At 41.0% G+C, this 22,424-nt stretch overlaps 1 protein-coding gene across 1 annotated transcript; it reads right to left on the bottom strand.

The window, feature by feature from the left end:
* Positions 1-9,709: 9,709 nt before the first annotated feature.
* LOC134910787 (olfactory receptor 2B6-like) lies at positions 9,710-10,408 on the bottom strand. The gene has a single exon (XM_063919172.1). It carries the CDS (start codon positions 10,406-10,408, stop codon positions 9,710-9,712), a length of 699 nt encoding a protein of 232 aa, XP_063775242.1.
* Between the last annotated feature and the right edge of the window lie 12,016 nt (positions 10,409-22,424).

Raw genomic sequence — 22,424 nt, 5'->3', positions numbered from 1 at the left:
ACAGTACCCCCCCTCTGACGAGGGGTCAAAGAGCCCCTACCACCGTGTTTATCGGGGAACTGCGAGAAGAAAGAGCGTATCAGTCTGGGGGCATGAAGATCACAACTGCGCACCCACGACCGCTCCTCCGGGCCATACCCCTTCCAGTGCACCAAAAATGACAGCCGACCCCGAACCACCTTGGAGTCAAGAATCCTTTCAACAACAAACTCCCTCTGGCCACGTATCAGAACAGGGGAAGGTCTTCCACTGGAAGAAGGATTACTAATCGCCTGTTTTAAAAGGGAACAATGAAATGTTTTATTGATACCCAAAGAACGGGGCAGATCTAACTGAAATGCCACCGGATTGATAACCCTGGTGATCTTATAAGGGCCGATGAACCGGGGGCCTAACTTATGAGATGGCTGTCTCAACTTCAAATTCTTGGTAGACAACCAGACGAAGTCTCCTAATTTGAAGCTGCAGGGTCTTTTCCGCTTATCAAAAACCCTTTTGGTCACTAATGACACAGACACAAGGGCTTTCTTCACTTTCCGCCAAATACCTCTAAGGACTGAAACCACAGAGGAACCACCAGGCGTGGAGTCCAGGGGGTCAAAAGAATTGGCCTTAGGATGATGCCCATACACACAAAGGAAGAGAGAGATCCCTGTAGCAGAGTGAGCCGCGTTGTTATAGGCAAACTCCGCCATGGACAGATGAGCAACCCAGTCAGTCTGACACTTGGAGACATAACACCTGAGGAACTGCTCCAAGGACTTGTTCACCCTTTCAGTCTGCCCATTAGACTGCGGATGGTAGCCCGACGACAAGCTGACAGAAATCTGGAGATCGGAACAAAATGCCCTCCAGAATTTGGCCACAAACTGGGATCCGCGGTCAGAGACCACATCAAGTGGCAACCCGTGGAGACGCACAACATGCAGCATAAATAATTCAGACAGGCGTCTGGCCGATGGCAGCCCAGCCAGTGGAACGAAGTGCGCCATCTTCGAAAACCTGTCAACGACAACCCAGATGGCTGTCATCCCAGAGGATTTGGGCAAGTCCACCACAAAATCCATTGAAATGTGGGTCCATGGCTTAGATGGGATAGAGAGTGGATGTAATGGGCCAACAGGAACCCCTCTAGGAGTCTTATTTCGGGCACAGATGTCACATGCTCGAACCCACTGATCCACATCCTTAGCCACTGAGGGCCACCACACCGCCCTAGATAGCAACTCCCGAGTTCTGGCAATACCCGGGTGACCTGCAGACTTCTTGGCATGGAATTCCAGGAACACTCGCTGTCTTAACCTAGGAGGCACAAACAAAAGACCTACCGGAAGGTCTGGAGGAGCCTGCTCCTGTGCTCTAAGGACTAATGATAAGAGGTCCTGGGTAATGCCCACTTTAATACATGATGGGGAAACAATGGGCAACGGCTCCGCGTTGGTCTCCTGGATTGGAGCAAAACTCTGCGAGAGCGCATCAGCCTTGATGTTTTTTGACCCAGGGCGATATGTTATCAAAAAATTAAAGCGAGCAAAAAACAAAGCCCATCGTGCCTGCCTGGCATTGAGACGCTTCGCTGACTCTAAATATGCCAGATTCTTATGGTCAGTGAGAATTGAGACCACAAACTTAGCCCCCTCAAGCCAGTGTCTCCACTCCTCGAGTGCATCCTTAATAGCCAACAATTCCCGGTTACCCACGTCATAATTCATCTCGGCAGGCGAAAATTTACGGGAAAAGTAAGCACAGGGATGAAGGCGATTATCAGACACTCCCATCTGAGAAAGCACTGCCCCAATACCCATCTCAGAGGCATCCACCTCCACCACAAAAGGACGCTCTGGATCTGGGTGTCGCAACACCTTGGCCGAAACAAATGCCCTTTTGAGACGGGCAAAAGCCGCTTTAGCCTCACAAGACCAGTGAGCAACATCCGCCCCTTTCTTAGTGAGTGCCAGCAAGGGCGCCACTATAGACGAAAATCCAGCGATAAATCGTCTATAAAAATTTGCAAAGCCCAGGAAACGCTGAAGCACCTTCAAACTAGTGGGCTGCACCCAATCCAGGACTGCCTGTACCTTAGAACCCTCCATTTGGAAACCTTCTGGGGAGATAATATATCCTAGAAATGCGATTTGCTGAACTTCAAATTCGCACTTCTCCAGCTTCACCCCAAGCCGGTGGTCTCTGAGTTTCTGGAGGACTAAGCGTACATGCTTCCGATGTTCCTCCAGGGAATGGGAGAAGATTAGGATGTCATCTAAGTACACAACTAAGAATCTATCCAAATATTCCCTGAGCACATCATTCATGAAATCCTGGAAGACTGCCGGGGCATTACAGAGCCCAAAAGGCATCACCAAATATTCATAATGCCCTGAGTGGGTATTAAAGGCAGTCTTCCATTCATTCCCCTCTCTTATTTGGATTAGATTGTACGCACCGCGTAGGTCAATCTTAGAAAAAATGGTGGCAGTACGAAGCTGGTCAAACAAGACCGAAATGAGAGGCAGTGGGTATGAGTTTTTAATCGTGATACGGTTCAATTCCCTGAAGTCGATGCAGGGTCGCAACGAACCGTCCTTTTTACCCACGAAGAAGAACCCCGACCCAACTGGAGACTGTGAAGGTCTGATAAATCCCTTAGCCAAGTTCTCCTGAATGTACTCTGCCATAGCCTGAGTCTCAGGACGTGACAGGGAGTACAACCTGCTCTTGGGAAGCTTAGCATTTGGCAACAAATCAATGGCACAGTCATAGGGACGATGGGGATGTAGGACCTCTGCAACTTTTTTGGAGAACACGTCCGCAAAATCTGCATAACACCCTGGCAATCCTGGCAAACTTAGCTGCGAGAGCCTGACTGGAAGGCTCAAGCAACTCTTGAAACAATCAGTACCCCAACTAAGAATCTCCCCAGAGACCCAGTCAAATTGAGGATTGTGGGCCCTTAACCAGGGTAACCCCAACACCAATGGGGCAAAAGTACAGACAGTCACATAAAAGGACAATTTTTCAGAGTGTGTGGCTCCAATAAACAAAGAAATCTGGCTAGTGCAAGAGGTAATTTTACCTTGGGATAATGGTTTCTCGTTTAACCCACAAATCTCAATTTCCGATGCCAAGGGTACTAAGGGAACAGAGTGTTTCAGGGCGAATTGGCGGTCCATAAAAACCCCGTCGGCCCCACTGTCCACAAAGGCCTCAGTCTTGACAGTTTGACCGAGGATCTTCAAGGTCACTGGAATGATAAAAGTCTTCTTGGGAAATTCAGACTTCTGGCCTGACAGGATATTTCCCATCACCCTCAGGCCCTGAAGTTTTCCGGCTTTTCTGGGCATGATGCTACCACATGACCTTTATTCCCACAGTACAAACACAACCCCTGCTGTCTCCTCCGCGTCTTCTCACGCGAGGAGAGGCGGGTAGCCCCAATCTGCATAGGCTCCTCGGAAAATTCCTCAGAGTCTGAGGTTCCCTTGGGAAGGAAGGAAATCTCAGTCTCCCTTTCAAGCCTATGCTCTCTCAGCAGTCTATCCACCCGTATGGATAACTGCATGAGCTGATCCAAGCTATCAGGCAAGGGATATTGTACCAGTTGGTCCTTTATCTGGTTAGAAAGACCTCTTCGGTACTGGTGTCTCAGGGCTGGGTCATTCCACTGGGTATCATGGGCCAACCTCCGAAACTCCGTACAGTAAACCTCAACTGGCCTTCGCCCTTGCTTAAGGATCGAAATCTGAGCCTCGGCTGAGGCCGTCTTGTCAGGGTCATCATACAACATGCCCAGTGCCGTAAAAAAAGCATCAACACTTTTAAGCGACGGACAGTCAGGCTGCAACCCATATGCCCAGACCTGTGGGTCTCCTTGTAGCAAGGAAATCACTATGCCCGACCGCTGAATCTCCGACCCCAAAAGACCGAGGCCTAAGCCGGAAGTATAGCTTGCAGCTCTCCTTGAAACAAAAGAACTGCGAGCGATCTCCAGAAAAACGATCTGGGAGATTTACTTTCGGCTCCTTAACCCCTGCAGGTGCTGCTGCTGCGGGAGCTCCGCCAGCAGCCTGGGAGGTGTGCATTTTAATGGACAAATCATTAAATTGTCGAGACAGGACCTGCACCTGATTGACCACCTGTTGCAACGTATTTTGAGGGGTATGCTCCATATTCCCACAAAATTTCAACAGGAGTATTAGGCTGCTGAATATGTTATGCACACCAGTGCCTGCAGGAAAGTACTGGTGTCAGGACTGTTATGCACTCCAGTGCCTGCAGGAATGTACTGGTGTTTGAACTGTTATGCAAAACAAATGGACTCACAGACAGACTGGGGAATATGACATAACGTACACAGAAGGTGATAGGGTAACAAAATACACACAAAGTGAACAGAGAAGCCCAGAGGCTAAGGAACTGGGTATCTCCCTTGTATTAGAACTGCTCAGATGGGAAAAGCAAGATGTGTGTTTTAATACGTAGAGAACCCGAAATGCTGTTGCTAAGGGCAACAGCAAAACCCTAAAGGGTTACCAACGGGTGTGGCAGTAAACTCCTTGGTCAGAGATGGAATGATAGACACAAGGAGAGTCTCCACAATCCTAATTCTCACTTGCAGTGCACAGGTTCAGCTTACTGCCACTAAACTGACCCCTGACAACTAGCACAGTGAGACAGGATTAGACAGGCAAGTCTTAGAATACAGCCGCAAACTTGCTAAGTTCACAGAGTAGTAACAGAACCCCAGCAAGCTAAACGACTGACTCCAGTCTTACTGCTAGGTCTGGATTGGCAGAGTGTAATACCAAATCCCCAGGCCTATATGCAGTAAGCAACAAACAAATACAAAGCTACACAGTACTGGCTAACTTTCAGAAACTGACTAACCAACAAAGATTCAGCAGCATCTGCTTACCCTGAAAAGAGGCCTTATAAAGCAGGTGCTGTCCATGCCCCACTCAGACCTCACAGACTGTGAGCACAAAAACCAGCACCGGATCCCCTGCCATGCACAGAGCCTATAACCACTGCACAGCAAAAGACCCGAACCGGAGTATCAGCTGCGCTCAGGTTACTCCGCTAGCACTTGTCTCCCGGTTGCCATGACGACGTGGCAGCACAGGGCAGGAGACCCTAACAATACATTGATCGGAAGAACTGGTATATACTAGGGATTCTGTCCTAGAAGTATTCATATCATTTATGAAAACTTCCAAGTCCAGAAAAAAACATAACCTTACTGCTGATGATTAATTTTAAGCCTATTGTGCACTTGTTAAATTCTTCTAGATCTTTTTCTTTACAATTCCATATAAAAAAAATGAGTCATCTATACAGTATATGAATGACAACAGACAATGGCCCTCATTCCGAGTTGTTCGCTCGCAAGCTGCTTTTAGCAGCTTTGCACATGCTAAGCCGCCGCCTACTGGGAGTGAATCTTAGCTTATCAAAATTGCGAACGAATGATTTGCAATATTACGAAAAGTCTTCTCTGTGCAGTTTCTGAGTAGCTGGAGAATTACTCTTCCACTGCGATCAGTTCAGTGCTTGTCATTCCTGGTTTGACGTCACAAACACACCCAGCATTCGCCCAGACACTCCTCCATTTCTCCAGCCACTCCCGCGTTTTTCCCAGAAACGGTAGCGTTTTTTCAAACACTCCCATAAAACGGCCAGTTTCCGCCCAGAAACACCCACTTCCTGTCAATCACATTATGATCACCAGAACGAAGAAAAAACATTGTAATGCCGTGAGTAAAATACCAAACTTCATAGCAAATTTACTTGGTGCAGTCGCACTGCGGACATTGCGCATGCGCATTAGTGACTAATCGCTCCGTTGTGAGAAAAAAACAACGAACAAACAACTCGGAATGACCACCTATGTTCTTTCAATACACATTGCTTCCCATTTATTGTCATCCCGCTTGCTGTAATCCTCTATTTAATGGGATAAGTTAGACGTTATTGATCCAGTGCTGGATATTATTGGACTTCCTGAGTAGGATGACTGGATCCAATTTCTTTACAGTAATTTTTTTTACAAAAAGCTGTGATTCTGTTTAATACAAGGTACCTCAAAGAAGTTTCAGCCATTGCAAAACATTGAAGACTACAGAAATCTCATTGTAATGACTAAGACCAAAATAGAAAAACTGGAAGGAGGCATCGTACAACATAAACTAAATTTTACTGTGCGCAAAAGAAAAAAAAGATAAAACCAAAACAGAAAATGAAAGATAAAACTTTGGAAATTACAACAAACTTAATGAACAATTAAAATAAATTATGCAAAACAAAATCGAAAAGATACCATATTAACTAAAAAACCAGCACGGAACAAAATCAAAATGAAGTATCACTAATAAAAGAATGTCCAGCAACATCTAATACTCAGAGAAACATATGATCAAAAATACTTTGCATACACTGAAAATAGTCCTTACAAACTCATCAGAATATCATTCCAATGGGAATCAAAGCGGAATTGAGAGAAGAAAAATGGAATATCGAAAGTGAAAAAAACAACGTAAAATTAACTTAGATGATGACCAAGAGGAGGATCATTGTTTAGACTTGCTATGGAAACTGAGAAACTTCCGGAACATACATATGTAAACACCATACAAAAAGAAAAAGAAGAATACACCCTTAGGAAAAAAGGATCCAAGAATAGGAAATAAAATAGTAAAATATAGATGACATCTAACAAATATCATCAACAGAGCAAAGAAAGCATTTTTAATTTGAGTTAGAAGTCCTTAAGCTAAGAATATATAAATATACTTAACAAAGGACTAAAATTCACAACGCACTCAAATGCAAGCAAATTTGGTCTGTATATATTGATACTTCAAATGTTGTAAAAATGATGCATTATGAATTATTATTTTAAAGATATGGTAACAAGAGAAACAACTCAACTACAACCTTTTGCCTTGTTCATTTAAAAGGACCACACATTGTATTATTTGGTAGAAACTTAAATAGTAACATAGTAACATAGTTAATGAGGTTGAAAAGAGGCAAAATGCCCATCGGGTTCAACCTGTATTCATTATTAATTCCCCTTTCTATGCATGCTAGCCATTTACTTGTTGATCCAGTGTCAGGCTGGGGGATGAAGAGCCCACTGAGGTAATGTAGTGGTAGTGGCCAATATTTAAGGGTGTGGCTAATCTCAGGAGGGGTTGTAGCCAGCTGCCTCATAGGCTTTGCTAACCACGAAAGTGTGCATGGTCTAGGCCACTTGATAAATATATATATTAACCACTGATCAAAGAAAAATTGCAGAACCAACTTGATTAACATCTAGGAGAAAAGCTACAACCAGGAATCATGAAAAAAGAATATGAATACCAAGAGACAAAAATCATATAATACCAACATTTTATCAATTGCCCAAAATATATAAGGATAAAGAAAACTTCCTCAGAAGACCAATATAATCTGGAATTAGATAAAGTTATCCTATCATGTTAAATATATTTTTTACAAGAAGTAGTTTGTAAGCAAAGAAGTAATCTAAAAAAAAATCACTTCTTACAGTACATGCATCACTATATACATGCATCAAATATAATGCACGATGCAAATATACTACACATTTCTTATCCACTATGCCTGACATTCCAAATCATAAATTAAACTTTGCATTGGAAAATATTGACTATATAGTCAATCATTAGTGTTTTTGTATAATAGAGATGTTTACAATCAAAGGGAACCACTATGGTAAAATCATTTGCACCAAACCTTGCAAATGTACAGCCGCCAAATAGGAGGGGAAAAATTGTGAAAAGAATTTGGGTAGAAAGAACCTCATCTGTTGACTCTGATCTAAAGATAACTTGTTTTTATTGTGGAATGGTCCTGAAGATGATCTAAAATAATTTATCCCTGTACATGAACAAAACACTTTGGGTTTGGAATTTACCCCCACTATCAGTAAATAGATGGTGGTCTTTCTGGACTTAGAAGTTTTCATAAAAGATAACTGAAGATGTGTTCTCTTACATCTTTGATCAGAATACACCATTTGAAGCTCCTAGTCCTGGCAGGTCGTGGCGTAGCATCTTAGTACTGACAATTCATGGTGTGTAGTGAATATATGCCATGCAATACACAGTTTAACCGCTGGATGGCGAATGGTCCACAGACAAAAACTACAGTACTGAAATCAATATTGTTTTCATAAAAGAAAACTATGGGCCTAATTCAGACCTGATCGTCCGCTAGGTTTATTTTGCAGCGCTGCGTACAGATAGTCGCCGCCCATAAGGGTGTGTATTTTTGCTTTGCAAGTGTGTGAACGCATGTGTAGCAGAGCTGTACAAACAGATCTTGTGCATTCTCTGTACAGCCCAGGACTTACTCAGCCGCTGCGAACATTTCAGCCTGTCTGGGACTGGAATTGACGTCAGGAAACCTCCCTCCAAACGCTTGGACACGCCTGCGTTTTTAAAACCACTCCCTGAAAACAGTCAGTTGCCACCCACAAATGTCTTTTTCCTGTCAATCTCCTTGCGAACCCCGTGCGAGTGGATCCTTCGCACAAACCCATCACTGAGCGGCGATCCGCTTTGTATCCGTGCGATGCGCCTGCGCATTGTGGGGCATTTGAAGGCGCAGTTCTGACCTGATCGCAGCGCTGCAAAAAATGCTAGCAAGGGACCAGGTCTGAATTAGGCCCTTTATACAGTACATACAAAAACACTCATGAAACAAATTAATGAAACAACATGCTCTTAATTAGTACTAACCATGTGATATGACCATGCCAGGAAAGTGGTTAAAGGCAGGGCCCATCTTTCTTCTGTTCTTCCCTAGTACACTCCATGGGGTCTAGGTACTAAGCCTTGGAGAGTAATAAAGTGGATGGAGATAAAGCATGCTTTTGCTGTATTAATGCTTCAATATAATATTTTAAATACTGTATATATGAACCTTTACATATATTGTAAGGTCATCATTGCGTGTACTAGAGACAAGTGTTTTCCTTAAATACTTTGCAAGAAAGAATGCGGAGCAGGAGGACAGAAAATTACAGAAATAGGTTATCTTCAGCCTTGTACAAGTCTCCCGGAATAGTTTGGAAATTTGTCCTTTATGTATACTCCGTTTATATCATTGAAACTTGTACTTTGTATGATTAGCTAATTTTATCATAAATACTTCGCTGTGATTGGAGGGCATGTAACAAGCCCTCTTTTTACTTGGTATAATTAAAGGCTTTCCCTGTCACAGGAGGGACAGAGTAGTGTTATACTGACAACTGTGTCTAGTGGGATTTCTTGCTCCCCAGCCGGCTGTATCCGGTACTTTGAATCTCCAAGACAGAAGGGCTACTAAGGTGTTGGTAACTGAGATGTAAGCCTTAGTATTCCAACAGTACCAACCAATCATCTCCTAGTTGTAATTTTTAAAACACAGCCTGTAATATGGCAGTTAGGTGCTGATTGGCAGGTATTTTCTCTCCGTCCACTTTATCTCTCTCCAAAGATTAGTATGTCTCCTCCCATGTTATCAGTGATCCAGTCACTTGCCTTCTTCATTCCTGCAGTCAAAGTTTGGCGACAGATAAAATATAGAGAGAGAGAATATCAACCAATCAACTTCTGTCATGTTACAGGCTGTATTTGAAAAATGTCAGGAATTGATTGGCTGGTTGTTTATAATATTCATATATTTAGTACTGTTGTTGACAAAATTATCTGCTCCATGATGCAGAAGACTTGGTAATTATTGTTTTAAATGCTCCTTTCACCTCATTATTTCTCAAACTGTATATCAAAGGATTCAACAAAGGTGTAATGATAAGATAAAATACAGCTACATGCTTCAGGTTGTAGGAAAACCTTTTAGTTTGTCCAATGTACATGGTCATACTGGTCCCATAAAACATAAACACAACGGTCAGGTGGGAAGCACACGTTGAAAAGGCTTTAGCCCTTCCACCCGCTGAGTGGATTTTTAATATAGATACAATAATGCAGATGTAGGACACTATGATGAAAACAAATGGTGTTAAAATTGTAAATAAACTTCCAAAAAATATAGATGTTTTATAAAAGGTGACTTCTCCACATGCCAGCTCTACAAGAGCCAAAACCTCACAGACAAAATGGTCCAAAATATTTTCTGTACAGAACACAAGAGGCTTTAAGATAATCGGAGAAGTGATATAAATGAAATGTCCTACCCATGTAACGACTGTAATGACTTTACATGTCCTCCAATTCATGTATATGGTATAATGTAAAGGGAAGCGTATGGCGATATAACGGTCATACGCCATAACTGCCAGTAGGGTACATTCAGTACTTCCTAGGAAAAGAATAGTATTCATCTGCGCTAGACATCCAATGATGGAGATTCTCCTTCTCTTAGAAAATATATCTATCAACATTTTTGGTACAGTGCCTGAGGAGTAGAGCAAATCAATGAAGGATAAATTGCAAAGAAAATAGTACATAGGCGTGTGTAACTGAGGACTTATAATAACAGCACATATCAGAAAACTGTTCCCCAAAACGGTCAGTATATAAATTAGTAAGAAGAAGAAAAAGAGTAAAATACAAATCTTCAAGCTACAAGAAAATCCCAACAAGATAAATTCATTCACTTTGGTGTTGTTCCCATATTCCATGTTACAAATCACTACTAGAAGCTTGTATCTCTGTAATGGGAACAGAAAAAAAGTGTGTAAGGAGATCACCTGCCAAATTCTGTATTAAATAGGATTATTATTATTATTATTATTATTATTATTATTATTATTTAACTTAATGTTTTTTTTTATTAATTGCAATACTTCAACGAATTTATTTTGCTAATTGTAGCTCACTATTAATATGTAAATCTACTCTTATTTGGAGTACTATGTAGTGTTAAATTAAACCCTGTCCAATGTTGTACACTGCCATGGCACAGTGGGAAAAAAACATACTTTATAAAATAAATTAATACATTAAACATGACAGTATGTTATTGAAGCAATAAAAACACTTCAAGGTCAGTGGTTATTTTTTTAATTACAGTTGTTCAACTTTAAACTGCATTATTTAAAAAGTAACTCTCATGGACTTGATTCACTTTAACTCTGAACCACCCATACATAGTGACCATTTAATACAATCAATTTCCAGTATCAGACGATTCAATTTTAAACACCAAATGCTCACAAATAATATCAATGAACAAGGTGAGATTAAAAACAACTTAAAAACATAAAATATTGGATAAAATGAAGTAAATTTCACTAGTACCGAGTCCCAAAGCAGCACATTGCATGGAGAACTTTATATCTTCTGGCAAACTGGGGAAGAAGGTGCCATTTAGGTATGTTACAGGAACTGATAGCTAATTATGAGAACAAGCAGCAAAAGTCCTGTACAGGTACTAGGTACATGTAGAACCTCCTCCAGATTTTTACCTTTATAATTGATTATAAATGCAACTGAATATGCAGGCAGATGTAGATGCTGTGACAGGAATCACATAGACCAGATCAAAATCCAAGATATGTTTATTTTCAACCACAGACAGTTGCACAAACAGGTGCAGGATTTACAGGTCAGTTACAGCAAAGCAGAGTTCACAGAGCCTTCAAAATGCACAAACACAAGTTCTTCAGTAGACCCTAAAGTCCAGGACCCCTAACAGTAGCCACCCCCTGGCCTATCACCTGGGCAGCTTGTCCACCATCAGGAGCAATGCTTCTTGTGTCTGAAACACGTTTAGTACAAACTGACATGTGCCTGCAATTAGCTGCTTCTCAGCCCTGGCCAACAGCAAAACCATTCTCTCCAGTCACAGTCCTACAGTTCTCAACCCATATCAGATTTGTGTTGCCTTTGTCACAGTGCTGACATACTGTAAGTGGATCCCCCATATCGATAGTTGATTTTTGTACATCTTTTCTCAATACGCCACATAGTAACATAGTAACATAGTTAATGAGGTTGAAAAGAGGCAAAATGCCCATCGGGTTCAACCAGTATTCTGTATTAAGCTGTGCACATTATAATACACCATCTGAAGTAATGGTTTCACACCAATTGACAACGATTTTTCATACCACTCCCAGTTACTTAATGTCAATGTATTAAATGCTACAGTATATATCCTTGGATACTTTTTTCAGGTAGAAAACTGTCCAATCCATTTTTAAATGCATTTACAGAGTCCACCATTATTACCTTCTCCGGCAGGGAGTTCCCAATCCATATTGCTCTTACAGTGAAGAACCCTTTCCTACGTTTTGAACGAAATTTTCTCTCCTCTAGCCTCAGTGAGTGCCCACGTGTCCTATACTAAATTAATAAGCAAATACCCTGCTAACTATTTATAGTGACTCTTTACATATTTGAAGATATTAATAATGTCTCCTCTTAGTCTCCTCTTTTCAAGGAAAACATTTTTAACCTAGTAAGCCTTTCCTCCAGTGTCTCTAACCCTTTTTTAGTAGATCACCTTTGAACTCTTTTGAGCTCCCCAATATCTTTTTTATAGTATGGTGCCCAAAATGTAATGCAATATTACAGGTGCGGTCTTACCAGTGATTTGTACAGAGGCAGGATAACATCCTCGTCTCTTGTCTCAATACCCCATTTTATGCACGTAAGGACTTTACTCGCCTTCTTTGTTTTCATTTTGACATTGTGTACTGTTATTAAACCTATTATCTATGAGCACCCCAAATCTTTTTTCAGTACTGTTACCCCTATATTTTCCCCATTAAGTGTGTAGGATGCAAGTTTGTTTTTAATTCCAAAATGCATAACTTTGCATTTTTCAATATTGAACCTCATTTCCCATTTAGACGCCCAGGTTTCAAGTTTAAGTAAGTCATTCTGTAGAGACTACACATCGATTTAAGTTTTAATTACCTTACACAGTTTAGTATTATCTGCAAAGATTGACATTGTCCTTCCTAGGCCTATTCCTAGATCATTAATAAATATATTGAACAGTAGTGGGCCAAGTACGAACCCTTGCAGTATTCTGCTGACTACTGGTGCCCAGCTGGAGAACATCCCATTGACCACTACTCATTGTACCCTGTTATCCAGCCAATTACCTATCCATGTACAAATAGTATTTAAAAGACAGCCAAAATCAGCGCTAGGGCTGATTAGGGCTAATAAGCACTTTAAGCCAATGTTTATATAGTAATTACTAACATACCAATCTTAAAACATCTTCTAAAAAGGGAATACTCAACCCTTATAACAACACAAGACAAACAGACACGCAACAGCGTTAATAAAAGAGTGCATACATTTTAATGAAAACAATTAAAACTAAATATACAGGTACCGGCCAGTTTTAAATAAACAAGCTATATGCGCATATAGAGTAATGTATAAGCATAACAAATTAAAACTGTTAATTATGATAGCTGGTTAGTAGTCATGCACATATGGTTCGTTAGTCCTAATGATTATGGACTTCATGCAATTATAGTCAGCTGTTTTAGTAGCTTTTTCAGTGCACTTAGATTAATCAGCTTCTTAGTCCAATTTTTGTATTCGAACAATGTTAGTTGAAAATGAATGAAGACAGAGTTTGCAATCAAAGATGTTAGAAGCAATAAAACACATCAGTATTTAGATATCACCTAGTTCATTAGCCCAGCTCCCAAATGGTCAGAAATTAGATCTCCCGGCTACTGGTGCCTTCATCAGATTAATGGTGCCATATCCGGAGTGTCCAAATTGGGGCTTGTAAAGGGTGAAGTAACCGTGTGGAAAGTGCTGATACCGGACACAGTAGATGACTTCTTAGGCGTTTCTCTGCCTCTAATCAAGTCAGCGGCTTCCTCATTGATGTTACAAATAGTATTCCCAGACCAAGTTCCCTAAGTTTGATGATCAGTCCTCTGTGAGGCACTGTATCAAAGGCTTTTGCAAAATCTAAATAGTACACATCCAATGCTTTGCCCTGGTCAAGATTATCACTCTCCTCCTCATAGAAGCTAATTAAGTTAGTTTGACATGATCTGTCCTTCACAAACCCATGCTGACTTTTGCTAATAATATTAGTATTCCACAGATAATCCTCTATGCTATCTCTCAAAATTCCTTCCAATATTTTACCCCCTATAGGAGTTATACTAACCGGTCTATAGTTCACAGGGTGATTTTTAGAACCGTTTTTAAATAATGCCACTACCTCAGCTATATGCCAATCTCTCTGTACCATACCTGTTCCCACGTAGCGGGAGATGTCTTTGCATGAGTGAGCTGACAGGTCCTGTGAAACACATATAGCTATTGGAATAAGATGCACAAGCAGACTGCTGATGAAAATGATGCGGCTTGCCTATATTCTGTTTGCCGCCATGCCTATATCTGCATATGAAATGCTATGTTACATTGTCAGTAGCTGTTTTTTAGGAAAACATTGTAATGTGGCATTTCGTAATATAGATATGCAGATACAGCTGCAGTCGCACACAGAATGTAAGCACAAAATGAGATGATGTCACCGTATCAGGTAGAGGTTCCTTAATGCGCTTAAAACCACCTCAAGGTGATTCCCAGTGCACAGATTTTCGAAAGTTCTCATGGAGTATTATATGATCCACTTTCAAATCTCAACTGATCATGTGATCATTAGTGACCAATCATAGCATGTCACTGCAAAAGGAGAATTTCCTACAGTACCTAATGTGGTTATGAGACCTGCATTGTAAACTCTCGGTGTTGGTGTAGAAATTGCTTATTTCCATCAGTAGAAAAAAACATAATCCTGAAACCAGTGTTATTAATTAAAACAATATGGTTCTTTTCAGCTCTTTGGGCTGACTGCAATGGATTATGAGAGAAAATGTGATCTCTGTGTTATGAGAAATATGTTTGAAATAATGGTGGTTATGTTGATAAGAAGCAAACTAATTGTATTTATTTTAAAATGTATAAAAGAGCTCACCTTTTGCTTGCCATTTGCAGTGCTGTTCTGTCATGTGCCATACATAGTCATTAAGGTATAAAGTTGTACAAGAACCAGGAATTAATCAGGTGTGATAACCTATGGAGGTTACATGAAGGGTTTTGGAATATGTTAAGCTGCTTGAATCGGTGAGTTCTCAGGGAATGCTTGAAGGTTTAGAGACTAGAGGAGAATCCACAGAGTGTGTGCAGCACAAAGAAAGTCCTGTAACTGGGAATGGGAGCAGGTTATGAGTGTGGGTGAGAGATGCAGATGTTGTGCAGAGCGGAGAGTTTGGTTTGGGACATATTTTGGGATAAGTAAAGAGATGTCTGTTGGTGTAGTTTGGTTAATAGCTTTGTATGTAAGTAAAGGTATCTAATATTGAATACAGTAGAATACCAGTAACCATTGTAGGAACTGACAGAGGGGAACCACAGGCTATGAATGTTTAGCAAGGAGAATCAGCCTCACAGCTGCATACAAAATGGATTGAAGTGGTGAGAGTTTTGGGGAAGACCACTAAGAAGACAGTTGCAATAATCAATGTGGGAGATAATGAGAGCATGAATAGGAGTGTTTGCAATGTCTTGTGTAAGATATGGACATATTCTGGATATGTTTTATAGATGCATGTAAAATGATTTGGAAACAGACAGAATGTGGGGAACAAAGGACACTTCAGAATTGAGAATTACACTTAGGTGTGAGCTTGTGGTGTAGGGTTGATTGTCAAGTAATCAACAGTGATAGCTATATCAGGTTGGTAGCTACTATTGGTAAGTGGAAATATAATTACATCTGATTTGGAAATATATAAGTTTGAGGTGGTGAGATGACATCCAAGATGAAACAGCAGAAAGGCAATCAGTGACATGGCCCAATACAGATGGTGACAAATCTGGGGAGGATAGGTAGATGTGTGTATCATCTGTGTACAGATGATTCAGAAATCCCAAAGAGCTGATACTCTCAATTTACCAAGAGATGTGGTATAGATAGAGAAAAGCAGAGGACCTAAGCCTTGCTAGTGAAAGCATTTCCCTTTTCCCTTTTATATTCTGGGCATAAACACGATCACAATCACCAGGTTTTAGGACTCACTGCTTAGTAAATAATTCCCATAGTTATCTGAATTATCGCACAGAGTTCTATAGGAATTAGGTGAATCTCAGAACATGTGGATTATGAAGACAGTTCCCGGTGTATATGCAGCTGCACTGTATGAGGCTGACGAACAATAATACATCACAAACCACGTTACTGCATCACTTCTGTCTTCATGTGCAATAAATGTTCTGTGTTACATCCTAGGAAAATATATAACTCTAGTTGTAATGTTGTAAATATCATTATAATATATATATATATATATATATATATATGCACTGTATATGTATATATATATATATGAAATACCTTAAGCGTGTTCTGTGTCTTCAGTCCATTATTTGTTTCTCTTCTATATCTGATGTCCTTTTATGAGTGATATTATAGGGGAAAAAAAATCTTAAGAGATTAATTAATGTAACATTCAGCCTTATTTCCAGTTCTGTGTGATGATTGATCTGTCCGCTATGGATTATTTCCCCCTTGTACATAGAATTAAGGAAATAGTCCCCAGGTGACCCCAGCAGACGCAGAAGAGCATTCAGTAATCAGTGACTGGTAACACATTGTACAATGTCTTTGTTAGCCTGAAAATAATTTTTGTACCTTAGTAAAATATAATAATTTTTAAAGGTTTGCTTAAAGTTTAAAGCTTTGGCCTGTGTGGTACAGCACTGTTCCTCATTCATTGCCCGGTGTGTTATGTTATGTCAGCTGATATTATTTTAAATGCTTTTATTTTGATTCATTACATTTTATATTTCAAAGACAGCATCATTTTAATAGCGGCCAAAGTAGTTTAATATCCAGAAGTAGATATAATGGACATGATCGTAGTCCACAGGGAGGCAATTTCTTAGACTTGTCCACTATGGGGGTAATTCCAAGTTGATCGCTGCAAGATTTTTGTTAGCAGTTGGGCAAAACCATGTGCACTGCAGGGGAGGCAGATATAACATGTGCAGAGAGAGTTAGATTTGGGTGTGGTGTGTTCAATCTGCAATCTAATCTGCAAATAAAGCAGCCAGTATTCACCCTGCACAGAAAAAAAATTACCCACCCAAATCTAACTCTTTCTGCACATGTTATATCTGCCTCCCCTGCAGTGCACATGGTTTTGCCCAACTGCTTACAAAAATCCTGCTATGATCAACTTGGAATTACCCCCTATATGTAGAAGCAAGTGAGACACGGCTTTATGCCATTCCAGATGACCCTACAGCAGAGGGATTGGTGAGGATTGCTCATGCACAGTCACCAAGTTCTTTCTACAACACACGTGCAGTATGTTGAAATCCACAAGATTCATCCTGAAACCCACTTGTTTCTGACTCAGTCAGGAATCAGGCCCTTACTGTAGTGCTGGTCTCTAAACTGCTTTGGTCTGTTTATATAGAGGAGGCCAGTAAGGTGGAGGAGTTTCTTTAAGATGTTTTAGCAGGTGAAATGTTAGGACATCAGATATCTTGTAGATGACCTTATAGCCCGACACTGAACCCAAAAAAATCTGGTTTATATAGCAATATGGGAGCGATATAAGCAACATGAAAAGGGTAAAGAAAACATGTTGGCAAGGGGAGATATTTTGTATTTGTAGATGGCTAGATTAATTCCAGATCTGTAGAAGTACATTCCAGTAGCTCAGTATTTATTGCTAAAATAAGGGGTGAGATGGGGCAGCTCTGCCTTGTTCATTTTGAGACAGTAAAAAAGTCAGAAACCAAATTCAGATGGACTGCTGTAAAAGAGTTGTAATCTAAGGGTCCATTATTGCTTGAAGGAATTTGCCATGAAAGCCAAAATCTTGACCATAAAAGACCAGGACACACTATTTAAGGCTTTCTCCACGTCCAGACCTACTGCAATTGACAGCATTTTATGCTCATTTATGTACTGCATGATGTTTGTTTTGTGTTGCGTGTTGTTAAGCGAATGTGGCCAATTACAAAGTTTGATTTTGGTTTTCGATTGGGTTGCTGATAATTATGTGCAACATCACAATAGCAGTATTAGAGATATAGGGGGTAATTCTGAGTTGATCGCAGCAGGAATTTTGTTACTAGTTGGGCAAAACCATGTGCACTGCAGGAGGGGCAGATGTATCATGTGCAGAGAGAGTTAGATTTGGATGGGGTGTGTTCAATCTGCAATCTAAATTGCAGTGTAAAAATAAAGCAGCCAGCATTTACCCTGCACAGAAACAAAATAACCCACCCAAATCTAACTCTCTCTGCACATGTTATATCTGCCTCCCTTGCAGTGCACATGGTTTTGCCCAACTGCTAACAAAATTCCTGCTGCGATCAACTCAGAATTACCCCCATAGAACAGTATTAGCACAAAGGGAAGGGTCCTTTCGTGGTTTGGGAATGACCATGATTTGAGAACCGGTCATTATCAGATGTGAGAACTTGCCTTGAAAGATGCGATTGCCTCAGTTATAAATGAAATGTATCTGAGTGTGTGTACGTGAACACGCTGCGCCATTATAAATAAATGGAGGCTTAGAACACATCAGTGTGCGCATGCGCGACTGCCGGGATGAAGGCAGAAGTGTTTTTTCCAGTCCATTTAGATGGAAGAGTGGGAGATGCCATTTATTGTTCTGAGGTAGATGCTGAGAGTGGTAATAGATGGAGAAATGCGTTAACATGGATCAGTGATATATCCATATGTCTCTATAAGAACATTATTTAATTATAGTTACAGCAGCTGCAACAAGTTCTATAGACTTTTATTGTTCCCCTGCAAGCAACAACAATAGACATCACCAGCAGCAGGTAAGTTGCAGGAATGAGCGGCACTGTCTAACCACTTGCAAGCTGTGTGTGCTAATAAGAGAGACTCTCCCGGGTCTAAGGGTGGATCACACACTTATAATAACTCCTTTCTACTTAAATTCTGGGTCTGACCTGACATTTGGAACACAGTTCCAAACCAGCTCAGACCTGGGATTGATCCCTTTCCACCATGGCTTTGACCTGGATTATCCCTGGGTCAGAGCGGTTTACAATGCACATGGGTGTAATGGCACCAGGAGTCTCAGCAGCAGTAGAGACTCTAGCTCCACCCACCCCCAGGTTGTGTCATATCTGCAGGAATCAGCCAGGTATGTTGTTGTCCTCCCCATGCTGGGTCAGATAACTTGGTTTACTGTAGTGTTTACACTGCCCTTAATCTAGGTCAGTGGTTCCCAAACTTGGTGCTCAAGTATCCCCAACAGTTCATGTTTTCCTGGTCTCCCCACAAGATTGCAAGTGAGATAATTTGCTCCACTTGTTAAACCGCTAGATGACCTGGAAAACAAGAACTGTTTGGGGTACTTGAGGACCGAGTTTGGGAACCACTAATCTAGGTCCTTCCAAGGACCAACCCTGCAAACTAGCCAGGTTGGGTCACTGGAACATGGATTAACCTTTTTCCACTGAGACACAAACCAGATTTTAGTGGGAGTGGAAAAGGGGTATGAATCAGAAAATGCAGAGACATCTTTTAAACTGATGGTCTGCTATGACTTGCTGATTTGAGCAATAAGGAAAATTTCTCCGTTTTACTATATGGATCTATTGAATTGTGTAATTTGAGACAGTTAAGACAGAACTGCATGTGTGGAACATTATTACACTAACAAATGTTATTCATACTGAGACTGTATGTGTGGAAAACAGGTCAAATAACCAAGCCAATTACAACTGACCGTTCTGTTGCAACTATGTTGCACATTGTTATATTGGTTTAACTAATCAGATTACAAAAACCCTTGACAGCCGCAGTCCAGAAGGTTACCTCATGTCATACTAAAAACCATTTGAAGGCCAGTTTAGTTCTATTAAAAATATATATACATAGGGAGCCACAGTACTTGAGTGTGAGATGAGCGCACAGAGACGCTCCTATTCACTTTGAATGGGACGCGTGGACGTTTATGATGCACGTGCGTCATAACCAACTCTGCCTGACATCTCATCTCCAATAGAGCTTAGCTAGTAAAAGAACAGACCAGCTTCTGAGTTGCCAGCGTGTATGAGAGACTCTGTACTGTATCTAATAGTAACACTAAGTTGAAACTAAACAGTTCTATTGCATAGTGATATTGCTATTCAGAGACTAAGATACTTCAGCATTCCCTGTTATAACGAACATTTGCTTTGATGAGACATATGTGGACACCAAGATATGACCATTGAGCAAAACCCCAGGTGTCATTGGTGCTAAGAGGAGAAAGTAATGTAACCGTGCCATTTAGTGACTTTAATCAGAAAAGACTCACCATTGCAAATCTAATTCCAGAATGTTCTTTATGACTGTGACTGATAATTATTGCTCCACCTTCACACTGTTAATTTACATATCTACTCCAAGAAAGGACGCCCCACTAAGTTCAGAAATCACGGAGGATGCCTCCCTCACTTTTTGTCACTTCTACATAGAGACGTATAGTTTATTGGAGCTAAAAAGAACTTTACCCTGTAGAGCTAATCTACCTCCAAGATTTACTAGTGTCAACCGCCATCTAAGATGGGATAGTCTTGCAAACTTACACATGCATATACACCCTTGCCCCTGAACTTGGGAATATATCCCTGTACCCGGGTGAAGGTTTATTAAGCCAATTAAAGTCTACTCAATTGGATATTGATAGTAATAAAGGGTCACATTTAGGGCAGAAGGGTAAAATGTGCAAGTATATTAAATTCTGATATAAAGTGCACTTACTGATATACCTTGTGTTCCTGAGTACACTGTGTCCCATCTGAACAGATGCAAATATTTGAATAACTGATGTCATCTTTTAGATTGACTATTGATATTGTTAGAGGTATATAGGGGGTAATTCCAAGTTGATCGCAGCAGGATTTTAGTTAGCAGTTGGACAAAACCATGTGCATTACAGGGTAGGCAGATATAACGTGCAGAAAGAGTTAGATTTGGGTGGGTTATTTTGTTTCTGTGCAGCGTAAATACTGGCTGCTTTATTTTTACACTGCAAATTAGATTGCAGATTGAACACACCACACCCACATGTTAAATCTGCCTCCCCTGCAGTGCACATGGGGGGTAATTCCTAGTTGATCGCAGCAGGAAGTTTTTTTAGCAGTTGGGCAAAACCATGGCCCTCATTCCGAGTTGTTCGCTCGTTCTCTTTCTTCGCATTGGTGCGATAAGTCGCAAACTGCGCATGCGCAATGTTCGCAGTGCGTCTGCGCCAAGTAAATTAGCACAAAAGTTTGGTATTTTACTCATGGCTTAACGAAGATTTTTCATCGTTCTGGTGATCGGAGTGTGATTGACAGGAAATGGGTGTTTCTGGGCGGAAACTGGCCGTTTTATGGGAGTGTGTGAAAAATTGCTGCCGTTTCTGGGAAAAACGCGGGAGTGGCTGGAAAACGGGGGAGTGTCTGGGCGAACGCTGGGTGTGTTTTTGATGTCAAACCAGGAACGAAAAGGACTGAACTGATCGCAGTGGCAGAGTAAGTATCGAGCTACTCGGAAGCTGCAAAGAAATTTCTGATCGCTATTCTATTCGCTATTTTGCAAATCTTTCGTTCGCTAATCTGCAAAGCTAAGATTCACTCCCAGTAGGCGGTGGCTTAGCGTGTGCAAAGCTGCTAAAAGCAGCTAGCGAGCGAACAACTCGGAATGAGGGCCCATGTGCACTGCAGGGGAGGCAGATTTAACATGTGCAGAGAGAGTTAGATTTGGGTGTGGTGTGTTCAATCTGCAATCTAATTTGCAGTGTAAAAATAAAGCAGCCAGTATTTACCCTGCACAGAAACAAAATAACCCAACCAAATCTAACTCTTTCTGCACATGTTATATCTGCCTCCCCTGCAGTGCACATGGTTTTGCCCAACTGCTAACAAAAATCCTGCTGCGATCAACTTGGAATTACCCCTATATTCTGAACATATCCTTTTTGGCTTCACCAAGCTTGATATTAATTATATGCAAATTGTACAGTAATGCATGTTTTTGCTTAATCTTTAATTACTTCCTTCTGTGGAGAATAAAACACTGTGAAGCCAAAGTCAGTCTTCATCTGTTTCTGAGCAGCATTAACATTCCTTGCACCCTCCTGCAAATTAAATCATTGTGATAGATCAGAGGTTCTCAAACTCGGTCCTCGGGAGCCCACACAGTGCATGTTTTGCAGGTAACCCAGCAGGTGCACAGGTGTATTAATTACTCACTGACACATTTTAAAAGGTCCACAGGTGGAGCTAATTATTTCACTTGCAATTCTGTGAGGAGACCTGCAAAACATGCACTGTGTCATACTTGCCTACCTGCCCCTTTCCATGAGGGAGAAAATGCTCTATTCCTGGACTTTCCTGGTACTGTATGATTGCCATCACCTGTGGTGAAACACCTTTCTTATC

The sequence above is a fragment of the Pseudophryne corroboree genome, chromosome 4 (genome assembly GCF_028390025.1).
Source record: "Pseudophryne corroboree isolate aPseCor3 chromosome 4, aPseCor3.hap2, whole genome shotgun sequence".
NCBI classification, from domain to species: domain Eukaryota; kingdom Metazoa; phylum Chordata; class Amphibia; order Anura; family Myobatrachidae; genus Pseudophryne; species Pseudophryne corroboree.
This window is presented reverse-complemented; position numbering and strand designations above follow the sequence as displayed.